General features: G+C 41.4%; 1 protein-coding gene across 2 annotated transcripts in view; it reads left to right on the top strand.

Moving 5' to 3' along the window:
* The window catches only part of tlcd3bb (TLC domain containing 3Bb), an 86,550-nt gene that overhangs the window by 14,694 nt on the left and 47,830 nt on the right, over nucleotides 1–24,026 (top strand). The window contains exons 1-5 of one of the 2 annotated variants that reach the window (XM_060939472.1): nucleotides 611–973; nucleotides 14,001–14,207; nucleotides 14,345–14,428; nucleotides 15,024–15,240; nucleotides 15,771–15,866. In XM_060939472.1, the coding sequence (XP_060795455.1) occupies nucleotides 14,083–14,207; nucleotides 14,345–14,428; nucleotides 15,024–15,240; nucleotides 15,771–15,866 (522 nt within the window). In that variant the 5' untranslated portion in view covers nucleotides 611–973; nucleotides 14,001–14,082. Of the gene's footprint in view, nucleotides 1–610; nucleotides 974–14,000; nucleotides 14,208–14,344; nucleotides 14,429–15,023; nucleotides 15,241–15,770; nucleotides 15,867–24,026 lie in introns of those variants that run through there. The other variant, XM_060939473.1, reaches the window with a different exon arrangement.

The raw sequence follows: 24,026 nt of genomic DNA, 5'->3' as shown, positions 1-24,026 counted from the left end.
TAGAGTGTTTACACTTAATATTGTCTGAGTGTTTAGTCTATGTCTAGTTCTTATCTAGAGTGTTTATATTGTTTGTTTTTTTCAATTATTCTATTTTTATTTATTGCATTGCCTGTTTGCACCGTGGGTCAGAGAGGACTGAAATTTCATCTGTGCTGTATGTCGAGCATGTATAGCATATTTGACAATAAACTTGACCTGACAACTTAGTAAGGCGTGTAGTCTACCGGGTGGAGGCATCCCCATTGACGCTGTTGGCGTCGAGTTCTATCTAGTTGTCCCAAGTCTCCCTGCAGAAAAAGTTAAGCCTAAAGGTCAATGTACAGGTACCGGTATATGACAAGCTGAGAAATTAATGTTGTGGTAAGAGGGTACAGTAAATCCTCTCTAATGCAATATGAATGTGATGCTACCTGCAAAGACTTTCACACAATCTACTAAAGCTGGAAACTTGTCCCCAGTCTCCCCGATGTGGTTTGGATGGGTGATGTTTTTAGGTTCTTCATGTTCTGGCTATACGTCACTAATCAGTAGCTGTGGGGAAACAGTCGGCTCAGGTGATTGCCGTCCTGTCCCACTGTGCATCCTGATCGGTAATGGAGCATAATCACTGCGAATCTTTTATTTATCTCCACGAAGCTGCAGCGTCATCAGTATTTTAAAGCTTGAGCCGAAAAGGGTCCAAGCTCCAAGGGAAATTAAAGGGGCAGATTTAAAGGGCAGGTGCTGGAGCGCAGCTGGGGCAAACCCGCCCACAGAGGGAGAGACGCGCGTCATCTGCTCGTGCATCCTGAAGCACCTTGCACGCTCCACTAATATCTCACGCGCAGGACACGCAACCGCAAGAAGGAAGCGCGAGACGGGACGGAAGGACAGCATGTCGGGGAAGCGCGCGGTGTGTCTCAGCCGGACAGCGCCGTTGGCTTTTACCGGGATGCGGATTTCTACAGGCCGCTGACTGAAACACCGCAACGTAGGCTGCGTTTTTCTTCACTGTCTCCTCATCCTTTCTTTCTCCGTCCAAACCCCGCATGCACCAGGTGTTGGATGCAGTGTTGGTGTTGGATGGACTTCCAAGGCTGAGTCCTGTTTAGCAACCGAGCTGATTTATTATTATTATTATTATTATTATTATTATTATTATTATTCACATTTATCAGTGATTCAGTAATATTTCACATGATGTAATTTGAGGTGTAAACAAACGAGCATCACGACTAACGCGTCGTAAGAGGAGACGCTCGCGCGCATCACTTCATCACAATGTCTTCTGGTGTCGATAGCGGGGTCTCGCGCAGCTCCGAGCCGTGGCGCATGTTGATGACATGGAGAGCTCGAGCTCCTGTTTGTTTTTAATTTCATGGCCCGAGTTAAACTGCATAACAGCGCACTGCGCATTTTCACACCAGTTACACTGATACGAATAGACTTATTTGCCTGGAATGCATTATTATTTATGCAGGTCAGAAGAGCTGAGAGAGCTGTTCCAGGTTTATTAGTGTGTTATATTATGTTGTGTTTTCTACAGCACTAAGGTTAAGGTCTGTCCCAGCAAACTTGCTCGATTTCATGATGAGAAACACACGACTCAATTCACTGATTCGACTCTTTCAAACAAATATGAAAGTGAATCGGTTTACGCGCCGATTCGTTTTGATTCACTACTAGTAGGGGAGACTGGGGACAAGTTTTCAGCTTTTGTAGATTGTGTGAAATTCTTTGCAGGGAGCATGATATCAGAGCATTTTTTAACATAAGGGGTGTTCACACGGCAACTTTGTACTCCAGGGCTGCCCCGGTAGAGCGTTCACACGGTACAAAGTTATACCGGTGTAGCCCCTGAAAGCTGCTTAAACCGGTGCAAATCTAACCCTGCTCGGGAGGTGGTTTAAGAAATTTACTCCGGAGTAAATGCTAGTTTGCGGGGCAGCACCGATATAAAATGGGATGTCTGAACGCTACAGGGGTAGACTCACTACGCGTGAGGAGAGTTGATTACATAGGGGCATTGCATAATTTGCATCCTGGTATTTTGCGCTTCCAAAATGGCGAATATCAACAACAACAGAACTGCGTGTCTTCCAGTGTTGCCAGATTGGGCGGTTTTAAGTGTATTTTGGTGGATTTGAACATATTTGGGCTGGAAAACGTCAGCAGTATCTGGCAACACTGGTGTCTTCATCCACGTTGTTTTCCCGGCGCTTGGTGATGCCATGACAACCGGGAAAAGGAAGTACATTTTCACGCATGCGCATATTTCATTTCTGCATTATTACTATCGTATAGCACGGTCGCAAAAACTGCCGTGTGAACGCAAGTGGGGCTGCACCAGTGCTAACACGCTTCTCTCTAGTAAGCAGGTTTGTGACGTGTGAACGCTCCACAAAATTTACACCGGTGTAAGATATATTGCAACAAAATACATCGGTGCAGCATCGATGCAAATATGTGCCGTGTGAACACCCCTATAGTTACTGGGAGACCAAATTTAGTCTCCTAGTCAATGCCAAACCAGCTTCACTGGGAGACCAAATTTTAAACCAAGTTATGTTAGATTGATGCTGAAAGGTAAAACTGAAATGGGATTATGGGAGATGCTTGAATTGCTGGTCCAAATTCATAAGACTGTTTTCTTTGGATTGGAATGTTTAAGAAATATTGAAGTTGGGTTGTCAAGACTGTTCCAATTTCCAAATTATAGACTAAATATACAGTTATTTGATACTATGTTTCACATTGAGCAATAAAATTGAAGATTTTCTTATTTTCCACTGTTTCTTAAAATACATCATAATATGAAAGTTGATAAAACAATAACAAACTCGTAGTGTAATTTTAGTATTTTACCATACTTATGATGAAGTTATGGTACCATAACTTGGCACTGCATTAGCTATGTTGATATTATGCTGGCTGAAACGAGGATTCGTAATGCGGCAATTTGCATCACAGAATATGCCGCAGCGGTGCAGCCGCATGGACTCTGGGGCCTGTGATTGTATCGCCCAGACCAGTTGGTCTCCTAGTGGAAAATCCTTAAAAAATGCTCTGCATGATAGTCATTTTGCATTAGAGAGTATTTACCACAACGTTAGTTTCTAAGCTTGTCACATACCGTACTGGCCTTCAGGCTTCACTTTTTCTGCAGGGAGACATGGGACATTATGTAGGGAGATTTGGGACAAAAATAAAATACTTAATCCTACATGTTTAATTTTTATTTATCAAAACTTGGAACATATGAGCTGTATGAGCACACAATGCTGGTACAGAGGTAGGAAAATGTCAGTTTACCCAAAACCTAATGAGACAAAACAGTTCCATTCTCAAGAAGGAATGAAATAAGCTTAATCCTCATACGGTGACATGCCCACATTTTAACAAACATTTTAAAACAATTTTATATGGGTAAACCACCTGTAACGTGATGAACTGTCCCAACTCTCCGCATCTGGCCATTTTGAAAAAAAAAATCTTTAAATGTTTTAATGTTTTTTTTTCTCCAGAATTTAAGTTTAATAAATAATACTATACACGGTAACTCTCAGTCACATACAATTAGGTCCATATATATTTGGACCCTGACACAAATTTTGTGTTTTTTTACCTGTTTACTGAAACATATTCAAGTTATAGTTATATAATGGACATGGACATAAAGTCCAGACTTTCAGCTTTCATTTGAGGGTATCCACATTAAAATTGGACGAAGGGTTTAGGAGTTTCAGTTCCTTAACATGTGCCACCCTGTTTTTAAAGGGACCAAAAATAATTGAACAATTGACTCAAAGGCTAGTTCATGGGCAGGTGTGGGCAATTCCTTTGTTATGTCATTCTCAATTAAGCAGATAAAAGGCCTGGAGTTGATTTGAGGTGTGGTGCTTGCATTTGGAAGATTTTGCTGTGAAGAAAACATGCGGTCAAAGGAGCTCTCCATGCAGGTGAAACAAGCCATCCTTAAGCTGCGAAAACAGAAAAAACTCATCCGAGAAATTGCTACAATATTAGGAGTGGCAAAATCTACAGTTTGGTACATCCTGAGAAAGAAAGAAAGCACTGGTGAACTCATCAATGCAAAAAGACCTGGACGCCCACAGACGACAACAGTGGTGGATGATCGCAGAATAATTTCCATGATGAAGAGAAACCCCTTCACAACAGCCAACCAAGTGAGCAACACTCTCCAGGAGGTAGGCGTATCAATATCCAAATCTACCACAAAGAGAAGACTGCATGAAAGTAAATACAGAGGGTTCACTGCACGGTGCAAGCCACTCATAAGCCTCAAGAATAAAAAGGCTACATTGGACTTTGCTAAAAAAACATCTAAAAAAGCCAGCACAGTTCTGGAAGAACATTCTTTGGACAGATGAAACCAAGATCAACCTCTACCAGAATGATGGAAAGAAAAAAGTATGGTGAAGGCATGGTACAGCTCATGATCCAAAGCATACCACATCATCTGTAAAACACGGTGGAGGCAGTGTGATGGCTTGGGCATGCATGGCTGCCAGTGGCACTGGGTCACTAGTGTTTATTGATGATGTGACACAGGACAGAAGCAGCCGGATGAATTCTGAGGTATTCAGAGACATACTGTGTGCTCAAATCCGGCCAAATGCAGCCAAACTGATTGGTCGGCGTTTCATAATACAGATGAACAATGACCCAAAACATAAAGCCAAAGCAACCCAGGAGTTTATAAAAGCAAAGAAGTGGAATATTCTTGAATGGCCAAGTCAGTCACCTGATCTCAACCCAATTGAGCATGCATTTCACTCGTTAAAGACTAAACTTCAGACAGAAAGGCCCACAAACAAAGAGCAACTGAAAACCGCTGCAGTAAAGGCCTGGCAGAGCATTAAAAAGGAGGGGAAACAACGTCTGGTGATGTCCATGAGTTCAAGACTTCAGGCAGTCATTGCCAACAAAGGGTTTTCAACCAAGTATTAGAAATGAGCATTTTATTTACAATTATTTAATTTGTCCAATTACTTTTGAGCCCCTGAAATGAAGGGATTGTGTTTAAAAAATGCTTTAGTCCCTCACATTTTTATGCAATCATTTTGTTCAACCCACTGAATTAAAGCTGAAAGTCTGAACTTCAACTGCATCTGACTTGTTTTGTTCAAAATTCATTGTGGTAATGTACAGAACCAAAATTAGAAAAATGTTGTCTCTGTCCAAATATTTATGGACCTAACTGTACTTTAATTCCTAACAAATCCCCAATTCACCAGTGAACATTACACCATAGAATGGAGGTGGAGGCGAAATAGAAAATGATATATGATATTTTTACATGAGCCGTCCGCCCAAGAAGCTGTATTTATGTTACAGACACTCACTGCTGTGTTTATATTCACCATGTGCCTTTGTCAGAAGTTTAGCATTATATGTTATATGTTTAGCATCATTATGTTATAAAGCTTTGCTCTCTGTCATCCTGATATGTCATTCATGCACAATGTAAATTGTGTGCGCTGTTTACTGAGTGTGTTTTGTTTGTGTTCGGTGCACTGGTTGAACTGTGATTTAGCACAGAGGCTAATGGTGCACGTTTGGCTAAGTTGCGGAGTTTTGCATGTTTGGTTGAGCGGAGGGAGGTGTGTAACGTTCAGAGCATAGTCTGTAAACATTATTCTGCAAAATTGTGTAACTGTTACTTTAATTATATTTTTGTTTTCTTTAGTTTTCACGGTGCTCTGTGTACGGTGTATAGTGATTGATGTCTGGTGTTCGATGCTATACTTGCGTTCAAGAGGAATAAAACATATCTGCACCCATCAGAGATTCTCTGTTGCTGTTCTTAATGCCAAGGGCTGCTGCCGTATTAATAAATAATCCCATATTTTTAAAAAGCAAATTAAAATAAGCACTGGATAAAATCCCATCTATCTTATGTAAATAAAGATATAAATTTTATTGTCCGGTGGTCAAGTGTTTGAGAACTTGCCTTGCGCTTAGGATTGGGTTCCCTGTGGTAGTACATGTATGTTGTTCATACTTGTGTAAGGATATCGTATGGTCGCAAAAGCCATCAAAAATCAGGTTGTTACCATATACACCATACTCTCCATACTCTTAAGTATGGAGCTCCATGCTACTACAAGTTTTGGTTGATAAAATTTTGAACTGCACATACTTTACTGCAGTGTCCAGCTTCATGGCTCCAAAGGCAGCAAATTACTCTCAGGGGAAACATTTAGATGCCATCTAAAACCTGATTGGTTGAAATTAATTTATGGGAATACAAACTGTCCCAAGGCTCCCCACTTTCCCCTAAAGTGTCTCTTGTGTAATCCATAAGACCAGTTATTCGTACTACTTTCTGTTTAAACAAACAACATTCTTTCATTCATTCAATCATGTTCAGTTTATCCTGGCCAGGGTCATGGTGAATATGGATTATTATCCCAGGAACACTGGGCATGAGGCAGGAATACACCCTTTAATGCAGTGCCAGTACATCACATACATTCACTCACACCTAACGCCAACCTAATCAGGCCAAATAAGTAACCAGTCCACTTCCTGGCATGTTGTTATGAGGTGTTGGAAACCAAAGAGCACAGAGACACCATGCACATAAACGCTACTCAAGCACTAACTAAGTTTTCTGTTTTATCGCCACATGCGACACAGTCACTGCCATCGCTCAAGTTTAACATTGATCTATAGACATTTTAGGCCATAATTTACCAATAGTTGATGTCTTTGCCACACTTTGGGGGTAAATTTTTATGTTTATTGCCATGCATACTTCAGCTGCTATTATTATTATTATTATTATTATTACTACTAGTGTTGGAGCTTGAAACAGAGATGTTAATACAATATGTTTGAACTGCCAGTTAAGCAAATGAAATAATATCATAAATGGAAAAGTGCCATTATATTTACAGTAAAATAACACCTACCTTTGTACATCAAATGACTGGATAAACACAAGCATCACTTGGTGTTCGACATGTTAATATCACTTGGACCATAATTTTCTCTTTTTCTGTCCTTTACAGAAATTATGTTTACCTTTGTGCTATAACAGGCATGCCTTCCATAATGTGGATTATCTGTAGGTCTTTGACCTACAGATTTTGCTTAAATAAGCCCTTTCCATATGCTAGTAGATCTCCTGGGACCCAATCCATTTCCTGTCCTCTCATGCCACCAGGGCTTATTGGAAGTTTCTGGTTATTGTAGTTTGTAAGCATGGAAGTTGTGTCTGTCAACGTATTTTTTTTTTCCACAATATTTCACCATCGTGTTGACTTAAGCCTCACTCACAACCCGCCGTACGTGCTACTATGGGCGGTCTACGGTCAAAAATTTGGCAAAACCGTGTTTGAGACTTGCATGTGTTCAGCGCCGTAGAAGGTTGCAGACTGGCCGTGGAGACTTTTGGTCCTGCACATGCAAATTCTATGGGTCTTGTGACAAATCAAGAATGCATACACTACGTACGGGACCCGTACTCCTTTTGTACGCCTGAATCAAGTCAGCAGCACAGCTAGTAGGGGCTTTTTGCGATGACAGTAAGACCCACAAGTGACGCACGGTCATTGTACGAGTGACGTGCCTCAGAAGTACTACACAAGTATTTGTGCAGCCTGCAAGACAGGAGGACATCTCACTTTCTACCCCTATGTGTGGCCCGCACGCGACACGAGGGACAAGACTCTGGGTTTATATATTGGGGAGGAACCAAGGAACCGATCATGTCGCGTGTAGCATTGTAGAAAGGAAGAAGGCCACCTCATTTGCTGTTTTTATTTCAGTATACAGTATGTTAATTTAAAATGCAAACGTCAAATAATAAAATATGAGTATGAGGGAGTAACGCATTTTATTACATTGTAAAAAATCCCAACTAAATAGCCCAACAGTTTGAGCACTGAAACACACTTTGACTCCGGGGTGCTGGGATGTCCTTGTCCTTATCGCTGAGCATGGCACAATGGCCTGACAGCGATGATGAGATTGCAAGGTCCTTACTTCTGGGCGTTGTTAGCTGAAACATACATGAAAATCAGCATGCATTAATTACATAAGCATATAGATACTGAAATGAATGTTTAAAGCATGTGTATTTACCTGTGAAAAGACCTCTGGCGGGGTGCTGTGCCTTCTGCCGGCTTGAAGGCATACTTCTCCCTGTCTGTGCAGGGCTCGCCGGCGCTGCTACTATCATCATCAAATTCTTCCTCCTCCTCCCCCTCTGCTGTTTCAGGCTGGGTTACTTCACTTTTGCTCGCTTCTTCTTGGGTCCCATTTTCTAAACTTTAAACTGAAAATGTTAAAATTTTTCCCACAAAATATCTAATGTTCTTCAGTCGAATGACAGATGCAGAATGCTGCAGACACGCTGGTTTTTATACCCACTCCTGGCTTGCGTCACACGCAATCTGACTTGGTTCAGGAGTACAAAAGGAGTATGAGTCCTGTACATAGTGTATGCGTTCTTGATTTGTTGCAAGACCCGTAAAATTTGCATGTGCAGGACCAAACGTCTTTACAGCCAGTCTGTGACCTTCTACGGCACTGAACACATGCAAGTGTCACGCAAGTCTCAAGCACGGTTTTGCCAAATTTTTGACCGTAGACCGCCTGTAGTAGGACGTACGGTGGATTGTGAGTGAGGCTTAAGGAAAAAAGTGCAAACATTTACAGTAAAAATGTGTGAAAGCACTTATTGTGTAGGTGACGGTCACATTCAAGCTTTTACGTCATATAGTTGTAACTATGTCTGTATAAAAACCTGTGTAACTTATGGCAAAGAAAACACTTATGTGAAAATAGTAGCCCGGATAAACCGCAATAAGAATCACAAATAAGTTCAGTTATATTAAGGCAGTAATTGGCAAAAAAAAAAAAAAATCAACATGTGGCAGTCTTATCTTGTGTGAAAGTCCCACATATGGCACCATATGAGCCACTCAGCTTTTCATATGGTGAGTTCTACATGCAGTAATCTACAGTTCAGAAGTTCCAGCCCATTACTAGAAACTGTTTAATGTCATCATTTACCAAAATATAATAGTACTTGGTTGATCCTTATTATTCAACAATACTTTTCGCAGTTTGTAAAGTAATTTTGTCTGTGCTACTGTCCGCACACTATTTGCATTATTTCTAAAAAAAAATAAATAAATAAATTCTTGTGACCCCATATATTTAATCAAAATCACCATGTAGGTACAGTAAAGTTAAAACACAGTCTTTTATCCTATGATATTGACTCAATTAGTAGAGTTCTGTATGTCATACAACCCCAAATCAGAAAAAATTACGCAGTCATCGTTGTCATATTTCAAAATTCGCCATACATTCTCTTTTGGGGACAGAGAGGACAGGCACCCTCTTCTTCCATAGCCATTCCTTTGTAATGTGTGCAGAAAGTGGTTTTGCATTGGCTTGTTGAAATATCCCTGGAAAAGATGTCGTCTTGAAGGCAGCATATGTTGCTCCAAAATCTCAATGTACTTTTCTGCATTAATGCTTCATCACAGAAGTGTAAGTTACCTTTGCAAAGGGCACTGACACAACCCCATACCATGACAGACCCTGCCGTCTGGACTTGTTGCTGGTAACAGTCTGGATGGTTCTTTTAGTCTTTGGTCTGGAGCACACTTCTAGAAACAAAAAGACCTGGAATACTGATTCCTCTGACCACAGTACACGTTGTGATGGTCCATCCCTGATGCCTCCAAGCCCAGAGAAGTCGATGGCGCTTCTGGACAAAGTTAGCCTAAGGCTTCCTTTTTGCACAGTAAAGTTTTAACTGGCATTTGTGGCTGTAGCTCCATATTGTAGTGCTTGACAAATGTTCGCCAAAGTAATCCCGAGCCCGTGTGGTTATATCAGTGATAGATGAATGATGGTTCTTGATGCAGTGTCATTTGAGGGATCAAAGATCACAGGTGTTCAGCTTAGGCTTGTGCCCTTGCCCTTCATGTACCAAAATTCCTCCAGATTCCTTGAATCGTTTAATTATATTATGCACGATAGAGGCTGAAATATCCAAATGCCTTCATATCTTTCTTTGAGGAATGTTGGTTTTTAAAACATTTTTAAAATTTTCTTGTGCATTTGTTGACAAACTGGTGATCCTCAGCCCATCTTTAGTCCTCAAAGACTAGGCTTTTCCTGGACACTGATTTTGTACCAAATCATGATTGCAATCACCTGTTGACATCATCTTTTTCAAATCACATCATTGTTTTAATTGTCATTACTAGCCCTAAAGTTCCCCTGTCCCAACTTTTTTGAAATGTGTTGCAGGCCTGAAATGCAGGAATGGATGTATATTAATAAATTAAATGAAGTTGCTCAAACAAAACATGAAATATCTTGGGTTCGTTCTGTCTGCAATGAAATACAAGTCAGTCAATTTAGAAGTCACTGCTATTTTTTATTTTTGCATTTTCCATACCTTCTGATTTGGAGTTGTATATTACTGAGACTGCTTTGTTGATGCATTATTGACATTGCTTAAAGGATATGCGCAGAACCTTTATTTTTAAATAAATTTCTGAGTGGGTAGTATCTCCATCCTTGACTCTTGTATGCTGCATAAATGGGAATAAAAAAAATATATTAAAAAAAAAATTAAAATCAAAATTAAAAAGTTAAAATCAACCGCAAAGTTGGCATTCGAGCTGCCCCGCTGAGCCAGCCAGCCCTGAGTGCGTGATGTCACAGCAGTAACTGGTTTTAAGGCCGAGGCCTTTTACAGCTATAGACCAAAGTCTCATCTCATCTCATTATCTCTAGCCGCTTTATCCTGTTCTACAGGGTCGCAGGCAAGCTGGAGCCTATCCCAGCTGACTACGGACGAAAGGCGGGGTACACCCTGGACAAGTCGCCAGGTCATCACAGGGCTGACACATAGACACAGACAACCACTCACACTCACATTCACACCTACGGTCAATTTAGAGTCACCAGTTAACCTAACCTGCATGTCTTTGGACTGGGGGGGAAACCGGAGCACCCGGAGGAAACCCACACGGACACGGGGAGAACATGCAAACTCCGCACAGAAAGGCCCTCGCCGGCCACGGGGCTTGAACCCGGACCTTCTTGCTGTGAGGTGACCGTGCTAACCACTACACCACCGTGCCGCCCTAGACCAAAGTCATATAAATAAAAATTTATGGTGAAAGTAAGAAATACCGTTACCGACTTGCTCAACTAAGACTGATTTGACTTCATTGATTGTGGGTTGACTCTCATTAAAAGAGGATAGGTGTTATAACTTATGCAACATACATGTACATGCATGCATTTTCACTGATAAAATGTAAAAGGCTAATTAAATAATCAGATGAACTGAGACAATCACATTCTGAAGCAAATTAAGTTACCAGTATAAGATTATTTAAACACACAGTACAAGTTACATGTATTAATCTAAATGCAGGTAAACAACGTGTTGCTTTGTAAACAAATGAGAGTCGGAGCTTACCTGTCTGTGTTCTCGCTTCTTGAAGGCCAATCTTGTGGCCAATTGTTTTGAAACAATCTGACTTTCAGTTGTTCATTCAGTTCTCTGTTCATTTGCTTCTTCCACGTAAGGGCGGGATATTGCTGCTGAGGCAAGCATATCCAGCAGAAAAATCAGACGGCTTGTCCACTCATTCTCCGTTTTCTCCATACTGACTACTCCGCCATTACTACTCGGCTCAGGCAAATGGGATGGGACATCACTGGTTTTAGCAACAACCTCACTGCCCGAGCAATAATAGGTCACGTCCTGTTCCATCCTGAGTTTTAGCTCACACTCTAGGAGAACTGGTGCAACTGAGCTTACTTTCCTTTTCTTGTAGTTTTATTTAATTGTTGGTACTGCACCCTCTTTCAATACGGGCTTATAGCCAACACTCCTCAACAGATCAGAGGTCCCGTATGAGTCTTCAGTAAAATGTGCAGATCAGAGGAGAGACCACTTCGTAGGCACCCAATGTGCCCATGAACTTTTCACAAAACGTGTCCAAATCTTTGCAGTTTGAACATTATTGGGCAATGAATGCAATATAAATCCACCTTCTGTCGTGTTGCTGCACCAGCCAGCAACATATATGTGGCATGCCGATAAATTAGCTCAAAATGGAGGCTCGGAGTTGTAGTCAGCTCTGTGTTTTAGTGTAGCGGAAATGGCGATGAGACCAATAGACCAACTACTGTGACGTTACGGACGTCAAGGTCATTCACTCAGACCGCTACCTATATGAATCACTTTAATTGTAAAAATTACTATATTAGATTTATTGTTCACGCTTAAAACTATTCCTATGCCATTCTTGAGGTCTCAAGGCATTTATAAACAAAAAGTGAGGCCATGGTTCTGCGTATATGCTTTAATGTCAATACTTCTTTCTTACAAGATTGTTTTTGATAAACAGTGAAATTACCGTAAAATACCAAATAATAGCCGAGTTCCAATTAACCGCCGAGTTCCCTTTAACGGCCGGGTGTACGCGTGTGTTGTGACAAATAAAGGCCGGTTCCGAATACTCGCCGGGGTCTAAAAAAAAAAAAAAAAAGCGTCCGAACGTTCTATCTAGAATCTTGAGGCCCAGCACTTTTCTGGTTTTCTGGTGTTTAAACGATTTTGCATTGCATAGTTTTCTACCGAAACAATATGAATGAATGAATGAATGAATGAAATTATTTCTATAATACTGTTTACAACATTTTGTTACGTGATAATAAACATGCCATTTCAATGTTATAATCTTGGTCTACCGTAATATTTCTTGAGGAATGCAACTCCGTAACTTTTGACAGATGTCTTAGCCACCCCTTTGGGTATACCCAACGAAAGCCAGCGTGTGTGGTGACATTGAGGACTGCGGGTTTCCAAGGTTGGACTGCTGCTTCTGTTAAACGACCTAAATTGCCGAATGCATGTGTCAAAGCACACACTGAGTTTTATTAAAGACCTTATACCATTTCACTTGCCCTTACCCATTCGGATCTGGAAGACGCTTTACAAAAAAGGTGAGAGCGTTCTAACATGCATTTCAGTCTGCTCGCGGCCAATCTAATCCAAGGGGCCTTTTCAACAAGTAATCTGTCGTGCACGTTGGGCAGAAGCACGCGTCAGGCAGGCAACATGTAGGCCTACAAGTCAGTAACCTATTCAACTAACTTTCATCCGAACTTTAAGTTTTCTACGGGGTCGAGCCACCGTACCAACTCACTCGGGGAATAGGCTCATATCGGCCAAATAGGGAGACGTCTTGGAGAGAAACGTGATGCAAGATGACAGTATGTAGCCACTGCAGGTCACTTATTTTTCAGCATAAGAAAAAACCCTTTGGTTTGACACTTCGCACCCTAATTATGTTGCTTCAACGTCGCGCCCTCCATGCAATTTCAGATTGACAGACATCGCGAAGCGCAAAGGGTGGAGGCTGCATGGGTGAGGGTGATCGCAAGTGACCATAATTTTGCAGAGTAATTAAATCACAGTGCTGCGCACAGACAATGGTGTGGTTTCTTGATTATTTTGTAAAGCATGCACTTAACTAGTCATTAACAGGAAAAGGTGTGTGATTTATCCTTTATCCACCCCGACTGTGCCATGCGAAGATGCATTCTGCGTCTTCAAAATTCCCCGAAGTCGGCACCGTGCTATCTGTAATCTAACTCTAAACAAACTGTAAGTTATACTGGTTAAAAGTAGGCCTATCTGAGAATGATTTTTTTCCCCGTTTTGAGGTAGATTTTGGGGAAGGTGTTTGTGAAGAAGGAATTAATCGCCTGTTCCAAATAGCCGCCTAGTCTCTAATACGCGCCGGGTCTCTTACGTGATTGAGACAAATAATCGCCCGGGCTATTATTTGGTATTTTACGGTAATTGTTCTTGGTAGTGAACTCAAACTTTTGGTCCTTCCTGTACTTCATTTCAGAAGGACAATCAGTTATGTCCAAGTACCACAGTAGTAAATCCAAAGATGGATCAATTTTTAATTTAATAATATCTTTTCTTTCAGAGGCGGGAGGGAAGGCAGACGCTCTAAAACGGCCCAAGTGCTTTGTGAAAGCTGCATCAGCTGACCTCACCCACCAAAGATCATGTTCTCCATCTTGGCTGCAGGCTCTGTGTTTTTCCCGGGTCTTTTTCTCTTGTCCAAGCAGTGTCTGAAACGGCTGCCTGGTCGGAGATGGAGCGAGGGGGATGCGGTCATGGTGTCAGCCAGGTAAAGTACACAGTTCTGCTTCAGAAAGGGCAATGATTCTAGTGACTTTGGTTTTCATTTGTAAAGTAATGCAGGATTGTATATGTTCGGAAAAACGTTATAAGACACTAACATATAGTATGCAAAACATATTCCAGGTTGGTGTCATCCGTCCAAGCAGTCATGGCCTCCTCAGCTGGTTACATCATCTCAACGTCCTGTGATGATATCATTGAGGATCAGTAAGTTGGCATTGAATGGAGTTGTAAATTTATCTTTATCAAATCTTAAAATGATTTTTAAAAAAGCCCCTTTCAGCAGATAGTGTGAATCTGAGATTACTAATACAGATAATGTAATTGGGCATTACTAGGATAAACAGATTTTCTTGATAATTCATTGATTTTTGTGTCACACAAGTTATATAAGTATATAATTAGAGAAATATGAGGCAAAGCCATGTGATTTGATGCCCCCAAGTCCCAGTGCGACTAGCACTAGTTTTGGGAATCATTTTTATACAGTAATGTTTATGGGGTCATATATGATATTAGGTCATGCATATTTATCCGGAGGAAATGAGTTACTGAGAATAACACCATTTAAACAGCTCATAGCATGTTTATAACAAAAATAGGAAGAATATCAACTGTTTTGATAAGTGATTATGTTGAGAGAATTTTATGTGTGTTATATCTTTAAATTCCAACAAAATCAACTTGTTGACTTCTCTAGTACTAAAATGAAACCTTTTTCTTTGACAAAGAACTATCTGTTTAAAGCAGCAGGTCTTTAGAAATGTGAGAGCCATGTGCTTTAAAGGATGTTTTCTTTCAGGCACTGGCTGACCACCTCCTACATCCTGTTCGCCGTGCCCTACTTCGTGTACGATATATATGCTATGTTCCTGTGCTACTGGCACAAGCTTCAGGTCAAAGGTCATGAGGTGGATAACGGACCCAAGTCCGTGGCCCTGAGCAGCTACCTCCGCAGAGAGTTCCTCATGGTCTTGCATCACGTCGTCATGGTCACCATGTGCTTCCCCATCTCTGTGGTAACTGTCACCATGCATGTTTTTGTTTGTGTAGTTATGTGGAAAAAGAAAATCTAGGACCTCATTTTTGACGCAGATGAATCCAGCATTGGATCAGAAAGCAGTCATGGGTTTTCTCCCAAAGAGAAGTCATTGGTAATTAAACATGGGCTCGATCACAATTGTATATTTTATCACATCTTAAACAAGATAAATTGTTTGTCTAGACTAATAATTCTGTACAGTTTGTACTTTTAGGCCCATGGGTCTCAAAAGTGGGGTCTCAAGGGACGATGAAGAATTGGGGATTTGTAATTTCCTTGCAGTGGTGAAAATCACAACCCACCATTATCTTTTCCCCCCAGTCTAGTTGTTTTCCAGCTATAAGACATGCAGTCATCATTTAAATACTCAGAATCTAAGTGTGTCATTTCTCATCTTGGATCTTTCAGAGAAGGAGTTAGAAATAAGAAAACTAATGATTTGGAAATCTGATGAGTTGTTGCTTGTTCATTCTGTGCGAGAGCAATGTGATGTTTTTCCTTTCTCAGTTCTGGAGGCAGGGGAAAGGTGATTACTTCCAGGGTGTCATGTTCCTAGCTGAGCTCAGCACTCCCTCTGTCTGCCTCGGCAAAATCCTTATTCAGGTACGTTCATAATTTATTTGACGAGTGTTTTCCAGTCCATTCCTCTTGCCCTTTTAATACTTATTCCTCACTCTACCCCAGTCTTAAACAACAACGCATGCAGTATTTAGCATGTAGTGATCACACTGTACATAAATGCACATTTATTAATGCCTATCCGGTTCCTCACAGATTTTTCCTTGCCTGGGTTGTCTCTGGCTTACTCTTTAGGCATCTACATATCCTGTAAAACATCTTTGTGAAAACATCTATTGTTAAAAGTGCTAAAAAAATAGATTTGCATTTATAGTATAGCCATATGGGATGTGAGGTAATTGGCTGATACTAGAAATATTTGCCTTTGCCCAGGTCATTGCTTTAAGACATTACATTACAGACATTTAGCAGATGCTCTTATCCAGAGTGACGTACAACATACCCAGAGCAGCCTGGGGAGCAGCTGAAGGTTAGGTGCCTTGCTCAAGGGCACTTCAGCCATTCCTGCTGGTCCAGGGAATTGAACCAGCAACCAGCTAAGCTGCTTCACTAAACATTATGGGTTCAGTAATTAAATGTTTCCATAGCATATTTAGAAATATGCCTATTATTCCTCACTCTTGGTAATTCAGTATTTTGAAATTCAATATTTTATTGAATCAAAATATTAAAAATTGCTCTGGGGAAAAAAACCCCCACATTGTTTGATCATTTAATGCAGACTGTTTTCAGTGGACGGTGCAGCCTGTATGGAAGTCTCCTTTGAAGTGCATAAATGCCCTGCTGAAAGAACTCCATTGACAGGCCTTCAATGGGTTCTTGCAGCAGATTCAAGTATGCTGTGTTTCAACAGGAACAAATAAGCATGTTCATCAGACAACAGGCTTTTATTACGTCATATTGGGTCCCGCCCAGACACACGGTTTCACTCTGAGTCAGTGAGTGTGTGGGCAGATGTGTTTTGTATAGAAATGAAACAGATAAATCAGATAAACACCACAGATGAAGCGACGTAGATGAAACAAATAAAGCATAATGCGCACACATACAGTTGTCAGAAGTTTACATACAGTGACATGAATGTCATCTTGGATATAAATGTCATGACAATATTTGGGCTTTCAGTAATTTCTTTGAACTGTCCTTTTTCTGTGGCAGAATGTATAGCATACATCTTTAATTAAAAAAACACTAGAATTTGGTGCACAAGTTTTAATTTTATTTGGATTTTCTGAAATCAACACAAGGTCAAAATTATACATCTCATCTCATTATCTCTAGCTGCTTTATCCTGTTCTACAGGGTCGCAGGCAAGCTGGAGCCTATCCCAGCTGACTACGGGCGAAAGGTGGGGTACACCCTGAACAAGTCGCCAGGTCATCACAGGGCTAAAATTATACATAAAGGGTCAAACATTTACATACGCTCACTTAGATTCTTAATTTAGAGGTGCTGAAACTTCCAAAACATCTCTTATCTTGCTGAGGTCTCTTAACTTCCTGTTAGTGATCATGATTGACTACAGCTGGTAGCTTCTCTGTGCCTTCATAAAAAGGGTTTGTTTATAGCACTCATTGGATTGACCAACACACAGTAAAATTGGAAAGGCCAAGGAGCTCAGCGCAGATCTGAGAAAGAGGATCGCAGATATACACAACTCCGGAATGTCTCTTGGAGCCATTTCTAAACAGCTACAAATTCCAAGATCAGTTCAAACAATTGTATCCAAGTTATTGTGAGGTGTAGTCACTTTGCCAAGTCACTTTGTTTCACGTAAACCCAAACTGTCACCCTCAGCTGAAAGGAAATTGGTTTGGATGGTCAGGAACAACCTGGGAACCACCATGGCACAGCCCTGCCATGAACTGGAAGCTGATGGATCACTGTCTACAGTTCAGATCACCATGGACTAAGAGGCTGTTATCCAAGAAATAACCCCCTGCTCCAAAATTGACACCTTCAAGCTTAACTAAAGTTTGCAACTGACCACACGGACAAAGAAAAAAGCCTTCTGGAGGATAGCTGTATGGTCAGACAAGACAGCGATTGAGTTGTTTGGCCACAATGACCACCATGTACAGAGGGACACTGTACCAGCTGGTGGTGGTGGTGGGATCGTCATGCTCTGGGGCTGTTTTGCTGCCAGTGGAACTGGTTCATTGAACAAAGTGGAATGAAGAAGGAGGACTACCTCAGAATTCTTAAAGATAAACTATCAGAAACTTGAACACAACTTGGGAGTTATAACAGGACAATGAACCCAAACATGCTGGTTGTGGAGGATAAAGCAGGCTAACATTAAGCTTAAAACAAGTCCTGACTTCAACCCCATTGAAAATATACAGTGGGGCAAAAAAGTATTTAGTCAGCCACCAATTGTGCAAGTTCTCCCACTTAAAAAGATGAGAGAGGCCTGTAATTTTCATCATAGGTACACTTCAACTATGAAAGACTGAATGGGGGGAAAGAATCCAGGAAATCACATTGTAGGATTTTTAATGAATTAATTGGTAAATTCCTCGGTAAAATAAGTATTTGGTCACCTACAAACAAGCAAGATTTCTGGCTCTCACAGACCTGTAACAACTACTTTAAGAGGCTCCTCTGTCCTCCACTCGTTACCTGTATTAATGGCACCTGTTTGAACTCGTTATCAGTATAAAAGACACCTGTCCACAACCTCAAACAGTCACACTCCAAACTCCACTATGGCCAAGACCAAAGAGCTGTCAAAGGACACCAGAAACAAAATTGTAGACCTGCACCAGGCTGGGAAGACTGAATCTGCAATAGGTAATCAGCTTGGTGTGAAGAAATCAACTGTGGGAGCAATTATTAGAAAATGGAAGACATACAAGACCACTGATTAATCTCCCTCGATCTGGGGCTCCACGCAAGATCTCACCCCGTGGGGTCAAAATGATCACAAGAACGGTGAGTAAAAATCCCAGAACCACACGGGGGGACCTAGTAAATGAGCTGCAGAGAGCTGGGACCAAAGTAACAAAGGCTGTCATCAGTAACACACTACGCCGCCAGGGACTCAAATCCTGCAGTGCCAGACGTGTCCCCCTGCTTAAACCAGTACATGTCCAGGCCCGTCTGAAGTTTGCTAGAGAGCATTTGGATGATCCAGAAGAGGATTGGGAGAATGTCATATGGTCAGATTAAACCAAAATAGAACTTTTTGGTAAAAACTCAACTTGTCATATTTGGAGGAGAAAGAATGCTGAGTTGCATCCAAAGAACACCATACCTACTGTGAAGCATGGGGGTGGAAACATCATGCTTTGGGGCTGTTTTTCTGCAAAGGGACCAGGACGACTGATTCATGTAAAGGAAAGAATGAATGGGGCCATGTATCGTGAGATTTTGAGTGAAAACCTCCTTCCATCAGCAAGGGCATTGAAGATGAAACATAGCTGGGTCTTTAAGCATGACAATGATCCCAAACACACCGCCCGGGCAACGAAGGAGTGGCTTTGTAAGAAGCATTTCAAGGTCCTGGAGTGGCCAAGCCAGTCTCCAGATCTCAACCCCATAGGAAATCTTTGGAGGGAGTTGAAAGTCCGTGTTGCCCAGCGACAGCCCCAAAACATCACTGCTCTCGAGGAGATCTGCATGGAGGAATGGGCCAAAATACCAGCAACAGTGTGTGAAAACTTTGTGAAGACTTACAGAAAACGTTTGACCTCTGTCATTGCCAACAAAGGGTATATAACAAAGTATTGAGATGAACTTTTGTTATTGACCAAATACTTATTTTCCACCATAATTTGCAAATAAATTCTTTAAAAATCAATGTGAGTTTCTGGATTTTTTTTCTCATTTTGTCTCTTAGTTGAGGTATAACTATGATGAAAATTACAGGCCTCTCTCATCTTTTTAAGTGGGAGAACTTGCACAATTGGTGACTGACTAAATACTTTTTTGCCCCACTGTATGGACTGTGTTTATTAGTCAAGTCCATGCCAAGAAAAAAAAAAAACAAATTTAATTGAACTCTACCAATTCTACCATGAAGAGTTGTGAAATATCCAACCAGAATTCTGTCAGAAGCTTGTTCATGGTAAACAAAAACGTTTGGTCAAGGTGAATCTTACGAAGAGACATTTTATCCAAATATTAGGTGTGCTGTATGTATATTTTTGACCCTGTATGTATAATTTTGACCTTGTGTTGATTTCAGAAAACCCAAGGAAAATTAAAACTTGTGCACCAAATTCGAGTGTTTGTTTGTTTGTTTATTAAATTAAAGATGCATGCTGTACATTCTGCCACAGAAAAAGAACAGTTCAAAATGTCAGGTAAACGAGGGAGGCAGATGTATGTGCAGAAGTGTTCAGTTTAATAAAGTGCATATATATACACATACAGGTAGTCGTCGACTTACAACTGGCGAGTGTTTCCCAGCTGAGCTAGCTGAGCATACGACAGTTTCCGCCCCAGCTCTCGGCATCGCCCAACATCCAGCCTCTCGCCACGCACGCTGCTCAGTGTGAGCAGTAAACTTCTCCCGTGTCCGTTTGAAGCAATGGACCCAAACATAGAACGATTTGCAAGGATTGAACAGATGGTACATGACGCGCTTTGTCCATATCGTGAAATTTATGAGGAGAAAAAGAAACAAACAATTCAGACGAGGCTTACCATGTTTATGAAAAGAGCAAATCCTCCCGCCAGCCCAAGCGCTGCAACAGCTGATGATGTAGACGACCCACAGCCAAGCACCAGTCATGCCAGCGGTCACTAAGTTTTGTATTTTGCTATGTTTTACATTTGTATTTTGGTATGTTTCAAACTAAAATGTTTTCTATTTTTCACACCTGTATTTCGTATTTTTGTTTTGCACATATTAAACGAATTGTACTATACGCAGTGTAGTATGCAGTGTTTGACTTAAACCAAATAATGAGCCAAGATAATGGAATAAGAAAATGTTATATAATGGAATAAGAAAATGTTAAATAAGACTTTAAGATGATGACAATATCATTACACATCACAATATACTTACGTTCATTTAACATAGGCTGACTTACGACCAGATCGGTTTACGACTGGTCAGTTGTAACCAAATGCAGTCGTAAGTCGACAACTACCTGTGTGTGTGTGTGTGTGTATACAGTGGGGCAAAAAAGTATTTAGTCAGTCACCAGTTGTGCAAGTTCTCCCAGTTAAAAAGATGAGAGAGGCCTGTAATTTTCATCATAGGTATACCTCAACTATGAGAGACAAAATGAGAAAAAAAAAATCCAGAAAATCACATTGTCTGATTTTTAAAGAATTTATTTGCAAATTATGGTGGAAAATAAGTATTTGGTCAATAACAATACTTTGTTATATACCCTTTGTTGGCAATGACAGGTCAAACATTTTCTGTAAGTCTTCACAAGTTTTTCACACACTGTTGCTGGTATTTTGGCCCATTCCTCCATGCAGATCTCCTCTAGAGCAGTGATGTTTTGAGGCTGTTGCTGGGCAACACGGACTTTCAACTCCCTCCAAAGATTTTCTATGGAGTTGAGATCTGGAGACTGGCTAGGCCACTCCAGGACCTTGAAATACTTCTTACGAAGCCACTCCTTCGTTGCCCGGGCGGTGTGTTTGGGATCATTGTCATGCTGAAAGACCCAGCCACATTTCATCTTCAATGCCCTTGCTGATGGAAGGTGGTTTTCACTCAAAATCTCACGATACATGGCCCCATTAATTCTTTCCTTTACACGGATCAGTCGTCCTGGTCCCTTTGCAGAAAAACAGCCCCAAAGCATGATGTTTCCACCCCCATGCTTCACAGTAGGTATGGTGTTCTTTGGATGCAACTCAGCATTCTTTCTCCTCCACACACAAGTTGAGTTTTTACCAAAAAGTTCTATTTTGGTTTAATCTGACCATATGACATTCTCCCAATCCTCTTTTGGATCATCCAAATGCTCTCTAGCAAACTTCAGACGGGCCTGGACATGTACTGGCTTAAGCAGGGGGACATGTCTGGCACTGCAGGATTTGAGTTCCTGGCGGTGTAGTGTGTTACTGATGGTAGCCTTTGTTACTTTGGTCCCAACTTTCTGCAGGTCATTCACTAGGTCCCCTTGTGTGGTTCTGGGATTTTTGCTCACCGTTCTTGTGATCATTTTGACTCCATGGGGTGAGATCTTGCATGGAGCCCCAGATCGAGGGAGATTATCAGTGGTCTTGTATGTCTTCCATTTTCTAATAATTGCTCCCACAGTTGATTTCTTCACACCAAGCTGCTTACCTATTGCAGATTCAGTCTTCCCAGCCTGGTGCAGGTCTACAATTTTGTTTCTGGTGTCCTTTGACAGCTCTTTGGTCTTGGCCATAGTGGAGTTTGGAGTGTGACTGTTTGAGATTGTGGACAGGTGTCTTTTATACTGATGATAAGTTCAAGCAGGTGCCATTAATACAGGTAATGAGTGGAGGACAGAGGAGCCTCTTAAAGAAGTTGTTACAGGTCTGTGAGAGCCAGAAATCTTGCTTGTTTGTAGGTAACCAAATACTTATTTTACCGAGGAATTTACCAATTAATTCATTACAAATCCTACAATGTGATTTCCTGGATTCTTTCCCCCCATTCTGTCTCTCATAGTTGAAGTGTACCTATGATGAAAATTACAAGCCTCTCTCATCTTTTTAAGTGGGAGAACTTGCACAATTGGTGGCTGACTAAATACTTTTTTGCCCCACTGTGTGTGTGTGTATCTATCTATCTATCTATCTATCTATCTATCTATCTATCTATCTATCTATCTATCTATCTATCTATCTATCTATCTATCTATCTATCTATCTATCTATCTATCTATCTATCTATCTATCTATCTATCTATCTATCTATCTATCTATCTATCTATCTATATAAAAATATAATGTAGTGTGTGTATATAAATCAAAGTTCTTCCCACGCCATGTGGCGCATAGGGTGGCGCCGATCTCCGTTTCCATAGCCCTCGGCCTCTCGTCTATTACATATTTAGGGTTACAGTGGGGGGGGGGGGCTAGTCCTCTGGTAACCGCGAGAGTTTGACTCCCCACTCGCATCTGTATTGCAGCGTGCCTGACCTTCGCCCAGCCAGGAAGGTCATTCTGATGTCCCCTGATACAGGTTCAGGAACAGGCTCAGGTTCTGGCCTTAACTCTGGCACCGGCACTGAAGCTGGTGCAGGTGCTGACTCTGGCACTGACTCTGACACAGGTTCTGATGCTGGCGCTGGCACTGGAGTAGGCACTGACGCAGGCTCTGGCACTGGAGTAGGCATTGATAAGAAGAAGAAGCTTTATTGTCATTGTACAAGAATGCAATGAAATTCCATTTGGCAGCATCTCTCTTATAACAGCTACATGTCACAGTCACAAGAAAATATATTAAACATAAATAGTAAAAACAGTAAAGTGCAGATAAAATGTTTTATATATAAATAGTCTGTATTAAAAGTGCAGTCTATATTTGAGATGCAAGAGTTATTGTCCATTGACTGGGAGGTAGTAGTGTGTGTGTGGGGTGGATGTGTGGGGTCATGATTCCTGCAGCAGTCTCTTCACAGCCATGGGGAAGAAGCTGGTCTTCAGTCTGTTGGTGCAGGCTCTCATGACTCTGAGTCTGCCAGAGGGGAGGTTGGAAAATAGAGAGTGTCCTGGGTGGGCGGGGTCATCCTGGATCTTTGTGGCCTGTTGAAGGAGCCAGCTTGAGTAGATCTCCTCTAGGCGTAAGAGTGGGGAGCTGATGATCCACTGAGCAGTCTTGATGACCCGCTGCAGTTGTTTCTTCTTGGACGCAGTGCAGCTGGCATACCACACCGTACATCTGTAGGTCAGGACACTCTCTATTGTGCAGTGATAAAAGTTTTTCAGCAGAGGTGGAGGGAGTTTGTTCCTCTTCAGCATTCTCAGGAAAAAGAGATGCTGCTGGGCCTTTTTAATAATGTGGGTGGTGTTCACAGTCCAGCCCAGGTCCTCTGAGATGTGCAGTCCGAGGAACTTGAAGTTTTTGACCCACTCCACTTCTTCCCCATTGATGCTCAGGCCTGAGTGTAGTGTGGTCCTTGTCTTCCGGAAGTTAACGATGAGTTCTTTTGTCTTCTTAGTGTTGAGGTGGTTGTCACTGTACCAGGCCACCAGTGCTCGGACCTCCTCCCTGTATGGTGCCTCATCATCATTGTT

Source organism: Neoarius graeffei, chromosome 14 (assembly GCF_027579695.1).
Source record: "Neoarius graeffei isolate fNeoGra1 chromosome 14, fNeoGra1.pri, whole genome shotgun sequence".
NCBI lineage: Eukaryota > Metazoa > Chordata > Actinopteri > Siluriformes > Ariidae > Neoarius > Neoarius graeffei.
The sequence above is the reverse complement of the archived record's forward strand: the minus strand, read 5'-3'. Positions and strand labels throughout refer to the sequence as shown.